Source organism: Diadema antillarum, unplaced genomic scaffold (assembly GCF_040938485.1).
Source record: "Diadema antillarum isolate AM-2024a unplaced genomic scaffold, OU_Dant_1.0 seq00000530_RagTag, whole genome shotgun sequence".
Lineage (NCBI taxonomy): Eukaryota > Metazoa > Echinodermata > Echinoidea > Diadematoida > Diadematidae > Diadema > Diadema antillarum.
Window position 1 is genome coordinate 158943 of NW_027271481.1, and position 14424 is coordinate 173366.

The 14424-nt window shown below is 36.9% G+C and overlaps 1 protein-coding gene across 1 annotated transcript in view; it reads left to right on the plus strand.

Annotated features, from left to right (window-relative positions):
- LOC139734500 (kinesin heavy chain) overlaps positions 1-14424 on the plus strand; it is an 81061-nt gene continuing 66637 nt past the window's right edge. Inside the window, exon 1 of the mRNA XM_071645281.1 lies at positions 1-559. Within this exon, the coding sequence (XP_071501382.1) occupies positions 437-559 (123 nt within the window). The 5' untranslated portion in view covers positions 1-436. The remainder of the gene's footprint in view (positions 560-14424) is intronic.

Sequence of the window (14424 nt, forward strand, 5' to 3'; positions counted from 1 at the left end):
TAGGGAGGGTCACCACTCACGGAATTCAGGACATATTTTGTCGATTTATCCCACAATTATTCCATATCAAACTGAGTGGTTGTGTGGAATATCGCATTTAACCATCAATGGTTTGTTTGGGTATTGTTTCGGCAGTATTTGGCAAGTAATACTGCTGATTTTCATACCCTTTCCATTATTATTCGAGGTACAGTGGTGCACGTCGCTCCTTCCACTACAGGCTTTGTACGTCCGTTCACACCGGTAGCGCACCGCCCGCCCGACCGACGTTGCATCTCATTATACATTACTGACTGGGTGCAACGCATGCAAACAGAAGTTGGAAAATGAAGTGATCGGTCAGTACATTATCAACGATTTCGTGGCCTCTCAGACAGTATTATCCAACTGAGACAAATTTCATCGGAAAGGGAACAGATAATTCCAGACCAAGAGGATGGCAGACCCTGCGGAGTGCAATATCAAAGTGGTGTGCCGTGTGCGGCCCATGAATGCGAATGAACAGAACACTTCTCATGTCTGTGTCAAAATTCAGAACGAAGAACAAGTTGTCGTCGGGGTAGGTATTCAACAAAAATAATGTGCAAAGTACATTCCTGTTGTGTGTGACCCACATCTATTTCTGTGCATACCTTGATTGATAATCTAATGTAGTAGTAACATTGTGTATTTTTCAGCCCAAGAAACTTATCTAGCTATGTTTTATGAGTTTATGAGTTGGAGTTCACTGTGAGTTCTTCCTGCATGGCTTTATGGCTTGTGGTGTTGTTGTTCATTGCATTTTTGACCAGTGTTGAGAAGAGTGTTGACTGTTGGTGTTTGTCATGTGACACAGGCTCAAAACTTTTTGCCTGACTGGGGCTGGGCAAGAGTTCTTGTGGGACAGACAGCCACCCTAAGTCTCCACCACTTACTTGCAAAATGTGCATTTATGTTATAACAAAGGTAGGGTAGTGTAGTAGAGTGGTACGGTATATAAATTGTGGTGGCTGTCCCAAATACAGTGGCGGATCCAGGAGGGGGCGCACCGGGCCTTGCCCCCTCTTTAATTTTTGTTAAAAACAAAAGAAATAAAAAGAAAAAAGTGGGGGGGGGGGGGGGGGGGGGGTATGCGCCCCCTTTAGTTTTGTAAAGGTGGCCCCTCTTCATGGAATTCCTGGATCCACCCCTGCCCAAATAAACTTTCCCCTGACTGTATATTAAAATACATACTGTAAAGCAATTCGACCATGACACCATCCAATGCTGCTGACTAACTAGTACAAGTAACATCTATGCATTTGCAGTGCATGGTCAAATTTTGGCCCAGGAGGTCGAACCTTAATGCAGGTTTTTTTTTTTAAACCAGAAATTTTTGTGAATTTTGCAAGGAGCCAAGATTCACATTTCGATAAGTTAAAATGCACCCAAAAGTTCTTGTCCACACTATGCATTGAATGCCAGTGGCACCTTTCCGAAAATTTCTTATTGCAAAAAAAGGCTTTTGGCTCCAATTAACAAAAATTTCATGCTGCTTTTTATGGTGTTGATATCCGTGTGTTGATTCTTTTTTAAAAAAAATATTTTACAACTTGTTGAGTGCACATGTTCATTTTATTCTCTTATCCATTTCTTTTGTTTTGATATACAGTATAAATTAATACATAAAGTATTTCAGTTCTTATGATGGAAATAAAGAGCAGTTTCATACCATGTTAAAGTTGGCTCTAGTACACACAATTCGAATTTAGATCTTATTTGAATATATACATGTAAGCAAATCAAAATGTTATAGATTTCACCACAGTGAGATCCAGAAGATATAATCTATAATTCAAATGATTTTGGCAAGATTTATGCCCCATATCTCATGACTTGCCAATGTGTGTGGAACTGTGAGTGTGTGGAACTGTGAGTGTGAGTGCCTTCATCTGTGCAGAAGCTAACATTGTTACCTTACCCTTGTTAGTAACAAGGGTAAGGAAAAGTTAGCAGGGATGGGGTGGGGGGGGGGGGGGGGGGGGAGACATACAATGTAAGGAAGTCTTTTCCATTTTTCACATACAAAATATGTGTAACTGATGTTATGTCATGCAAATTAGCTGAGGTATTTATGTATTGGCCTTCCCAAGTCTGTTGCAGTACTTGGCCCATACATACACACACTGTAGATTATTGCCTAACACAACAAAATGTTATTTGACATGATATGTAGGGGCTAAAAAAAAAAGCAATGGGGAGGGGGGGGGGGGGGTGGGTGACACCAGCCTCCCCACAAACAAACAATCAGAAAAAAAAAAAGCGCAAGAAAACTCATGATTTTGTAAGGGTTCTGCCAGAGATTTTGCTCATTGAATGAGGAATGTTCACTGTTGATCCAACCAACCAAAAGTACCCCCCCCCCCAAAAAAAAAAGAGCATTCTTCAGCTTGTGAGATGATGAAAAACTTGCATCCATTGCACAACACTAATACTGTGAAGCAATAACCTGGTCAGTTTGTTTGGTTTTCTTCTTTTTTTTAATGGGGGAAGCGGGTATGTGCTGAATTTCAAACGTAAATTTTTAAATGAAGATATTTACATCATGTAAAGGTGCACTGTTTTCTTTTTGTGTTTTTTTTTAGTTTGCAGACTGGACATTATCTCTATAGAAGATTCATTTACTTTCCTGTTCCACTGGGGTTTGATCAGTATTTTCAATGATCTACAACTTTAAGACATAATCTTGAATAGTTTTCATATCACAGACACTGTACCTGTGGGAACCAACTCATTTTAAGGTCATGCAGCAGGAGTGGGGGGGGGGGGGGATATAAATTGTCAAGACCTACATGTACAGTTATGCGCACAGCAATACTTTTTCCTGTATGCATGCAGAAGAAATGCTGACTTTTGCTTTTAAATTATGTACCTTGTACAGTTGTAGCCCTGCATTGGGCATGGGGAGTGCATTTTGTGTATTATGAAGCATTTGTATGAACAAGAAACTAAATTCATGTTTTAAAATGTACTGGGGTACCCATCAACGTTGCCAGATTGTGATTTCAGTAACCAAAAAGGGTGAAATTTGGTGATTTTTAAACTCGTTTGGTGACAAAATTTTAGCCTGTTAACCAAATCAAAATTTGGTGGTTTTTGGTAATTTTTGTGGTGATTTTGAGACCAGTGACAAATGATCACAATAAATGAAAACGAGTAGTATGCATTTTGCTGGAAGATCTCCCCTTACAGCTGTATATCACGACCAAGTACGCATGCACACTGCAATTTCCTGTAGAAACAATACTGCTATAGTAATCTGTACATCTTTTTTCTGTCACACTGAGTATTATCCATAGATGTACAAGATTTAGTATGCATTTCGCATTGTGATAGTGTGTGTAACTACGACGCAGCGTAAATTGCACCGAGACTCACGCAATGCTTTTATGCAGGGTATTTGCAGGTTTATTGACATCAGTTGTCTTGAAATTGAAGCCGAAACTACACTTTTCCAAATTTTGTGATTTTTGATGACTTTTGGTGATTTTTCACATGCCTATTCAGTATTGGTGATTTTGCTCTGTTGAGACCTGGCAACGCTGGTACCCATTGCCGGCGAAAATGGCAACATGTATTAAAGAAGATGCCTTGGACACCAGAAATAGTTTTCCATCTCTTTATACTTGTTCTACTTGGTGCCAGTGTTCATGCCGGGAGATATCAGTGGAGCCCAGGTACAAATTTGAACGAAAGCAATTAATGTGCCAAGTTGTGCCTGCTCATTACTGTAGATGGCAAGGCATTTACACAAGTGTGGCATCCATCTCACTGATCTTTGAACTTGCAAACTTAGACACAGTTATTGGTCCATCTTGCCACTTATTGTTTATGAGTTTATCAGTGAGGGTTTGCTAATTTAAATGCATTATTTAAACATGTCATGCTGCATTATTTTGTCAGAAATAAGTGCTGTGGAAGGCAGTATGGTACACAAAGATTACATGCCTTATTCTGAACACAAAATATTCCACCTAGGAAATTATAGAGGTTGGTACTTTATAATACAAACATTGATGACTTTTAATACTTTGTTCAACTGAAGAGGACAATACAATTGTACTTCATACATGTAATGTTGTACATTCAATTCAGTTTTATTTCATGTTATCCTGGTCTAATTGTGTTTGTGTTGTAATCATGTACTTTTCACAAACATTTTTTTGTTGTTGTTACTAGACTAAATTTTGATGAGGCATGATATTTCTACACAGTAAAGTTTTGTAATGTGTACTGCAATGTAGAGAATGTTCACGATCACACTGCCCTACAGTGCATGGGTAGTAAAATTTCTGAAGACTGACCGCATGTAAATTTTTGTACACCTACATGTATAGCAATAGAAAAATATTCATTGCAATAATGATTATTATAGCTGGTTTGATAGCGCATTTCAGACTCATCAAGAATTTCAATGCATTTTACAGACTATTATTATGAGGGCAAGTCCAAGATAACACGCGCGTTACGTATGGGACATTCAGAGACTTTTATGACCTGAAAAATAGTGTTAATGGCTTTTGATCATATTAAACTTTATCATGGTGATTGATATCTAGGAGAAGTATAATCATGCAAAAAATGGAGAAAAATGACCTTCACAATTATATTCTAGAAGAGAAAATATGTGCCGTTACGTATGGGACCAGAAAAATTTTGTTTTTTTGAACATTTTTTTCAACCTCAAAACTCTCTGAAAGTATTTCATTCTACAACTTGTAACTCACTGTGATGAAAGTCACAACACTCAAGATTGTCACAGGTAAGTTTCGTGTCATTAGGCAAAAAGCTCTAATTACAGGATCTAATTAAAGACAGACATGACGTGTTACGTATGAGACAGTTACGTATGGGACAGTTTGTCCCCCATTCATTTAGTGTGTGAAGAACCATGTTTATGGGTATTTTGCATAATTATTGAAGTAAAATCAGTTGAAACTACTCAAATACTGATCCAGATTGTCAAGGAAACAATATTCCCCAAATATTCACCATCCTAATCATATTCAATCATATTTTTATATTTTTATGACCAACCTGAGTATGTATGCCCTTTGTCCCCCATTCGTTTAGTGTGTGGAGAGACATGTTTATGCTTGCTGGGTATTTTGCAAAGTAATTTTGCAAAATAACCATAAACAAATTTTTGCATAATTATTGAAATTGAATCAGTTGAAACTACTCAAATACTGATCCAGATTGACAAGGGAACAATATTCCCCAAATATTTACCATCATAATCATATTTAATCATATTCTATATTTTTATGACCAACCTGAGTATGTATGCCCTATTTTTATCAGGATAGTTACTACTGCAAAATTGAATAGTTTAAAGTGTTTAATTCCATTGACGAAGGGCAGTTTGCCATTTTGTTTCAATAAAAAACAACTTGACACAAGAAATATTAATTTTTATAAATAAGCAATACCTGCTGCGTGGAACCCCAGTGATCGAGTAGATATATGATGTCTGTCTAGCAGTCAGGTCATTGATTCGAGTCGCACCTCAGTATGTATACCCATGAATTTTGTTGTGGCTATTATTGAAACCTGAATAAGGACAATTTGTGTATCACTTGCAATAAAAAGAAATCGTTTTACTTTATATTCTTTTTAAATATTTATATCACAACCATTTCAAATTGGATCTCCATCACTAAACTTTGAATTCCTCTAGTCTTAGGATTGTATGCTCTTTAGTAATTCATATAATTGGTTTCCAATCATCTCATTAAATGTTGAAAACTGAATCCCCATTTCTGCAAAGAACTATACCATCCCTTTAATGCTGATTTTTCATTGTGTATTTTGCCATTTTCCCCTCCCCCTTTCTGAAAATTGTTCAGTCAAGTACATGTATTGTTTAAAGTGTCTATAACTCAAAAAGTAGCTACAATGTTGGGATGCTTTCTTCAGGATGATTGACCATTTGTGTACTGAGAGACCTTCCCAGCTAGCTACATGCATTCACATGCATTATGTATGAGGATGTCCCATACGTAACACATTTGTCCCATACGTAACATTATTTTAATGCCTAGTAAAAAATATTCCTTGTACTGTTTTTTCTTTTTTCTATGGTATTTAATTTCTCTTAACAATAAATTAGAACTTTCCAAAAGGGCATTAATATAACCTTAGCAATTTCAGAAAAAACCTAAAAAAATGACCTCAATTTGTTACGTATGGGACATCTCATGATAGGACACGAGCTAATTTGCATAATCTTTTGCATAATCCCTAAATTTTCATACCAAGTTAAACTATTTGATGAACTTCTTATGTCCACATATTAATCAAATATCATTTGCTTTCCTTTGAATTAATATGAATATTCATAAATGTCCCATACGTAACGCTGTGTTTCACATTTATGCAAATGAAGCCCTTGAAATTTGCATAAAGTTACGTAATATAATTTTTTCCTCTATGGAAATCAAAACTTCAACTCATAAGCTTCAAAATGATACCAAACATGTCAATATTGAGCAAAGATGAAATTTTGCCTTCTGAGGGGACCTTATCTTGGACTTGCCCATGAACTCCCTTATTTTACATTTAATTGTACAGTTGTATTATTACAAAAGCATGCAGATATTACAATACTGTAGATACACCTTGTAAACTTGGAAATTGGCCTTTGTCTGAAATCAGAGCACTTGCAAGTTTGTAACTCCCACAATTTGTCCTTTTATGTTGGATTTTGTTTTGTTTTCTTTGCTTGTTTTTTAATTTTTTTTTTTATACCAGTTTTGAAATTGAGTTTAGATATTTGGCCTGTGCAATACAACCTTACAGCTGTATGGCAAGAATTCCATTATGCCATGAATTGATTTTTGTTTTTCCTCATGGTCATGGTACCGAGACTATTAGGTGTGAAAGGAATTTTTTGTTTTGGCCCGTCATCATGCACGTTTGCTCTATAAAACCATGATGGAGCTACATGTATAGTGCATGATAAAACTTGTGAAAACTGCTCTGCTAACTCTGCACACAGAATATGCCACAGACCTACTGTGTAATGTACTCGTATGCATATTAGACCTTCACTTTTACTTCCTCTTTTTCTATCTTTTTTCGTTCACATGCATTACATTTTACTTATATGTGTAACTACAATATACATGAAAATAAGATAATACATGTAGTTGTGAAAGCAAAGTATGCATTGTGGGAATCTTGTCAGTGAAGTACATGTATGAAGGATTTTGTTTTACTGTGCTTGTATGCTTGGAGTAAAATAAATTTTTGTGGATCTAGAGACATGTAATACAATTGTCGTACACCGTAGGTTTGAGACCTGCAAAAATCCCAGCTGAATAGTAGGAGGGTGGTTTTGTACCATTTCACAAATCACTATCATGTGTATGATAGTGATTTGTGATATGGTACAAAACCACCCTCCTTAGAATGCCCCAGTCACATACATGTAGACATCCCGGATCACCCTGCACCACCCCGGATCTGATCCGGGGAGAGATCCGTGTTGACGCCGGGAGGCCAACACGGCAACTTTTGGAGGTCAAAAACATCCGGTGTCATCCGGGGATTGCCGTGTTGGCAGAGCAATCCGGGGTGGTCCGTGTGGCTGCTGTGTACACTTTTGTAGCTGCCGTGTTGATCTGTGTAGATGCCGTGTTTGTCCGTGTAGATGCCGCGCTCTTCCGGCCTTATCCGTGTAGCTGCCGTGTTGATACCGTGTGTACAATCATACTAAAATCCTGGATCTCCCTAGACGTCCCCGGATCTCCCCGGATCACCGTGTAGATCCTTGAGCATCCGTGTTTATATGTGACTGAGGCATTAGGAAGAATTTGAAAGTAAATACTGTAAAGCGAGATATGTTCTCGTGTATTTGAGAAATGTTCTCGAGTACTAGTAGTAAGTACTGTAAAGCAAGATGTCCTTGTGGCATGAAATTATCACGATTTTGAGCCGATGGCCTTTTTCGTGGCATGAAATTTTCCTGAATTGTCACTGGCATTCAATGCATATAGTGTACATGTAGACAAAAACTTTTTCGCAAAATTTGCAGAATTGAAATGCACGCAAACATTTCTTGTCTTACACTTACAGTATCCAATGCATTTTGATATCAGAATGGACTACAATTTTTGTATGCTATGTGGTCAACAATACCAAGTTGCAGTAGGATTAGCTAAATACTTTTGATAGTCTTTTTTTTTGGGGGGGGGGGGCATTATAATGCAAACGTGTGTGTGTGTGTGTGTGGGGCGGCAGTGCTTGACAAGGGTACAGTAAGTTACATATTTCGGAAGTATGGTCAGAGTGAAAGCACAGTACAGCAGGCCGGTGGCAAAGCAGGCAAATAACTCCTTGTATTAGAGTCAGAAAGCAGAACCGAAGAAAAGAGTGGATTTGAGGAGATCCACTCCCCCATCAGGCCTCATTGCCATTCAGCAGTGATTCTACTGTAATACAGAATCTTAAAGTACATTGTTGTACATCACATGGTTCACTGGCCTATAGATACCGGGACAGTGCAAAAGATGTACAATTTACTGTAGATAACACTAAAAAACTGAGTGTCTACAGGCTAGTTTGTTGCCATAATGCGATGTAAGGCTCTGTTTGGGAGTTGATTTCTTGATCTATGATTGTTTGATTGCTGTTGATTTTCTTTTTTGGGGGTGGGGGGTGGGTGGGTGGGGAGGAGGCATTGAGTTAAATAATTTTAATACACAAGAGGTCTGCTTTACAGGATTGTGAGTACCTTGATATTGGTTTAAGCAATTTTGTTTTCATGAGCAAATTAAGAGGTATTGTATTCAACCCAAGGAGATGATGGCAGTTGTAAAATCGAAGCAGTTCAGTGCATTAGTCAAAATACAAAACAAATCATACTAGTGTCATGAAAGCTTAGCACCTAAGGGCCAAAATTCACAAAGTTTTTATAAAGGAGTTGCAGTTATTTACTTGGTCATGATAATTGAAATTTGAAAGAGTAATATTGATAGTGCTCAGCAACAATATCAACTGTTGATGTATAGTCATTTTATTATTCATATATTTTTTGCCCAATGTATACTTTTACTCTGATTACTTGGTATGTACAATGTACCACATTTTGTATACTTTCATAGGTTAAAGAACAGCAATTTTGATACAAGACTGATACTTCTCATTTGTGAAAATATCATCAAAGGTCCTATTTCATTTTTTTTTAAATTTTGATAAGAAATGTCCCTACAGTTGTCAGGAAATTGCATAATGTTAAAGTTATTTTGAGAATTCTATGCTGATCAGTTATGAAATTGTAAAGGGAGGGTTGATTTTCATGTTGCTTATGTTCGTGGCCTACAAAATGTATGTTGGGCTAATGGACCTTCAGCGCTACACTGTAACTGCAAATGATATGTGCTTGGTTCTTTAGCTGCTGGGGCTTAATGCGGCTCCGACTGTGTGCTCATAAATTATTCTGTGAGTGACGTGTGTTATGTGAGGAGGCCGGAGGGTTTCCTATCACGAATAAGAGTATACAACGTAGCTCTCTCGCTGGCAATGGATTGGTCTTGATGCCGTATAATGTACTGTATTGCCTAATGCATAGCAAATGATATACTCCAGAGAGTCGCTTATTGCTAAACGTGTGTCATCCAAATGAGTCATAATTGTGATGTTTCAATTACTGCTTTGTTTCCATGGTTACAAGTGTCATAAAATGATATGTTTTTATTCCTATTAATTTCCAAAATATACATGTATTACTCAGGCAATTATTCATTTTCTACCACAAAGTGGTAAACTATAATTTATGCAATAATTGTGTGATTTTATGTGATAAACTGCCTGTGAAATTATTCTTATCTAATGTGATAATCCTGCAAAGCTTTCCTGTTTAGTGGATTTTAGAAATGCTGCAAACCAAACTCATACATTGTACTCTAGTGAACTTTCTACTCCTCTGATTGCCTTTATACAGTATTCATAGTTGTGATAGTACATTGTACAAGTACTAATAAACCCACTGTTATTAACAGTGTTAATACATTGTATGGAGTCTTGTGAATATTGTATAGTATGGGATAAATTGCGACAGAAGTGGAACACTGCTCGATAATGCCTTTGATTACTTATAAGTTAGACTGTCCGTACTTTTGTAGTTTCAGTGGGTACTGATGATCCCAGAACTGAATTTCACTGGCCACAGTTACAAGAGTTCAAGTGTGATTGCGTGCTTTAAAGGACTCCTAAAGTCCATAATAATGACTCCAGTCATAAAACCATTTTTAAAGTGACCCCCCCCCCCCCCCCCCCCCCCCCCGAACAAGATAAAAGAGGCTGTAGACTGGTGATGGCAATCACATGTATCAGGTCTGTATTTTTACACATGTACAGATTTGATTGTACAGGTACTGCTATAGTACAGTAGGTTGTACATGCATGAACAGAGTCTGACAGTTAAGCATTATGTGTTAGTTACAGTGTATTCATATTACTGTAAAACAAGGAATGTTCACATGCATTTTAATTTCACAAATTTTGCAAGAGCTAAGATTTGCAAAATTAAAATGCATCATGCCAGTGGCATTTTGCAAAAATTTCATGCTGCGAAAAAGGCCATTGGCTCCAATTCACGTAAATTTCATGCCGCGAATATATTATCATGTTTTACAGTACATGAGCTTACATTACGGCTGTACTAGTTATTTGGTATACTCCTAGCATATCATCAGCATGTTGATGCGAGGGTTCATCATTGAAGTTTGACTAAAATTGATGGTGGTCCATCAAAGGTGACGTTCACATGACTCTTGTCAGTGATGGTGTTATGAAGGACATTAATACTGTAAAAGTGGTTTCTTTCACGTACAGATACTTTCGCGGTTTCCATCAGTGCCGACTTTTTTGCATGTGTTTAAATTCGCGGTCGGCAAATCTGTGAATTCACAGTCCGGCAAAAACTGTTTTATTTTGCAGATGAAAACCCAAAATATTATCCAATTATTCTTTTATTTATTAAATAGAAATTAAAATTAAATGCAGGCTTACCTAAAATCCCGTCTCTCGTGTACTTTATGACATGCTTGTACCAACATTGCGCGGTATTGCTGTGTGTGTGTTGACCTTCAATACACTCAATGCGCGGAATCTTCGTGTGTGCATGTGCGCAACAGCGTTGTAACAAGTGGCGAGTTGAAAACATTTTCGCGTGATGTTAAATTCGCGGTTCAACCTCAAAGCACGAAAATAAAACCTCCGTGAAAGAAACCACTTTTCGGTATTCATTTCTTATTTACACGGCAGTAATGCTCACACTGCTTATAACGTTGGCAGAAGACTTGAATATGTTGTACAGATGTACACATGTACACTTGTTTGCCTCACTCAGGCACTGGAAATCTCATTCTTACAGCTACATGCTGTAGGCCTACCTTACATGTAGGAGATACTCAGAATCTACTGTATACGCCAAATATTTCGCGAGGTTTTTATTTTCGCGAATTTTGCGAGTCAGCTGCTATTTACAAAATTAAAAACACGCGAAAGTATTGACTCTGATCCTGATATGAATGTGACGTACACGTACACACATTTCTCCGTTCAGTACAGGACTCCACGATTGCGAATTTAACCACTCGCGAAATTGTCGGGAAGTCTCGAGTCGTGAAAATTTAGACTTGCGAAATATATGGTGTATACAGTACATTGGAATATGCACTGTAATGTATACGACTGATCACAACATAGCTTGTTTTGTGTAATTTTAAGCAGATCTGTACAGATGCTCTTGGTCATTTAATGCAAATATTGTATAAAAGCTACACGTGAACATCTGTATGTAATTTCGTAAAAGTTGTTGACTGTGTTATTCTCTGATTGCATAAATTAGGCAGATCTACAGTATGTTTTATCAGTGGTTTTCTGGCTACTCTGAAGTGTACACTGTACTTTAATTGACAGACACTACACTTTGCACATCGAAGGTGCAACAATAGCAACGATATTAAACTTATTGCACACATTTTGTTGACATAGCATCTAGTACTTGTAGATCATTCCAAAAATCAAAATAAAATGTTTAGAAATTTATTTTTGTTTCATCTGATGCCCATGTCAGGTTATGTGATCTGTATTCTGAGGTATAGCAAAGATTTCTGCTTTCCACCCTTTAATAGTCAGAGTCAGACAGGTGAGCTGTAAATTTAAGGGTGATGATGACTAAAAAGGTGTTAGATAATAATGTCACTGCAATGTAAACAGTGATGCACCTGTTTTGATACTGGCATTATATGTTGATACCTCAAGATGTCTGCCAAGAGTCCAATCACGTGGCCCGTGAAAGGGAGGCCCACCTCTTGCCGGGAGACGTGAGGAAAATGCAAATGAGGGCGGAGATGGAGCTAGGGGGAGAGGGAGAGACCCACTTAATGGGCTTTGGCTGATCTACTTTGCAGTAAATGTTTGTATGGAAGGGAAGCAGCTTCTGATCCACTTTTGAGATCTGGGTCAATCCACGTCAAATCATCCAATTTTCAGAAAAGTTGTCACCCGACCCCCTCCGATTTTCTTTAAAATCGCACCAAATGTTCCCCAAAGTGTCTGACGGAAAATCCCAAAATATTTTGCCCCAAGGTCAATTGGTTGCTAAGATACAGCCTCACATAGCAACCGATGCGCAATCCAAAATATTAGTTAAAAGAAAATTATACATTTTTGATTGATTGTGGTAGCATGGATATTTATGCAAAAGTGTTCATTATCTGGAAATTGGAAGAACTTTATCGTCTTTGCAAGAAAAAGTGACTGTGACGCGAAATTGACTTTTCGTTAACGTGCACGAGGTCACCGAAAATGGTGTTAAATGTTAATTTCGAAAATTTTAATGCATATTTAGAGGCTAATATCTTCCACATTTCATCACCTTAGGTTCTAAAATATTATGCTGTTGAAGGCTTTGACTTGCTCAGTAATTTTGAAAAAAATCAGCGGATTCGTGCCCACCGTTTTTACGGAGAGCGCCCTCAAAGTTGACAAAAATGAAAAATGTGCCAAATTCAAGGTCACGGATCACCCTTCGTCCCACCTAGGAATGGCATCAATTTTTTTTTGTATTGATAGACATTTACCTATATTATCTTGGGTTACCAAAGAAATTTTGCTACCGAAATGTTCAATGGTAAATTTACCCCACTGAAAATGGTCGTAAACGGCCAAATTCCCATATAATATCACATATTGGGTTTAGAGGACATTTCAAATGTCCATGCTTTCAAGATGAAAAGCCCTAGCCCTGTGATATTTGCAGTAGGGATAATCTGTTATACATATTTTAGTAATATATACCACAAAACACTATTTATTACATAATAATGACCTTGAAATTTAATCCAAAATTTGATAAAAACAATAAGTCGCTCCATTTTTCTTATTGCACTGCATGTAATATGTGTTTTGAAAGACTTTTCACAGAGCAATATTTCAAGAATTATGAAAGCTGACAGCCTAACATATTAAGGTTCTAAACTATTTGTGCTCTTCTTTCAGATTTAGTGTCAATTTGATCATGAATGTTATACCCTTGACCTTGAAGTGCTTCTAAAAATAGCTGTAAATTTGTTAACTACAAATTACACACACAACAGGTGTTTTATGGCATAACATACTGGTGATTCTTTCACAAGCACAAAAGTTTTTTATGATGTAAATGTTATATACTGGAATAAATCTATAGGTTCTTGCAAGATATGTTACAATTAATTACTTTGTTTTGACATTGACCCTGAATTTATCACCTTCAAAATCAGGAGAAATGCCTATTCCTGCCCATACAAAAGTACATAATAATAATTGATTATGGACATTGCGCCCAACACATAAGAATGCTTCTTATTCTAGCCTGTGAAACGCACATTAAAAGCATTGAGAGTCATCTTTTTTTGGGGATTTGTTCTGTAACTTATGAAAATTCCATAATCATTTCAATTTTTATGTATTTTCTTGTTTTTGGAATATTTGTTATGTATTTCCTTGTTTTTTATTTTCTACAGCATTTGTGGGTTTTTTTATTGGAAATTGTCACAGCCCACTTTCTCTACCATAATTTGAATAGAATTAATCAATCAAAGTGATAAAATAGTAAAAATAGTCAAGTTTTTATGAGTTTCACCACAAAAGCACTGTTTTCCATAGGAAATGCACACAAAATCACAAAATATTACTGTCCCCTTTTGTGATTGAAATTGAGGGTCATTGTCAGAACAAAGTAATTACTTGTAACACATGTTGCAAGCACGTATAGATTAATTCCAGTGTATAACATTCACACTATAAAAAGCTTTTGTGTTTGTGAAAGAATCACAAGTATATCATGCCATAAAACACCTGTCTGTATGTAATTTGTAGTTCACAAATTTACAGCTATTTTTAGAAGCACTTCAA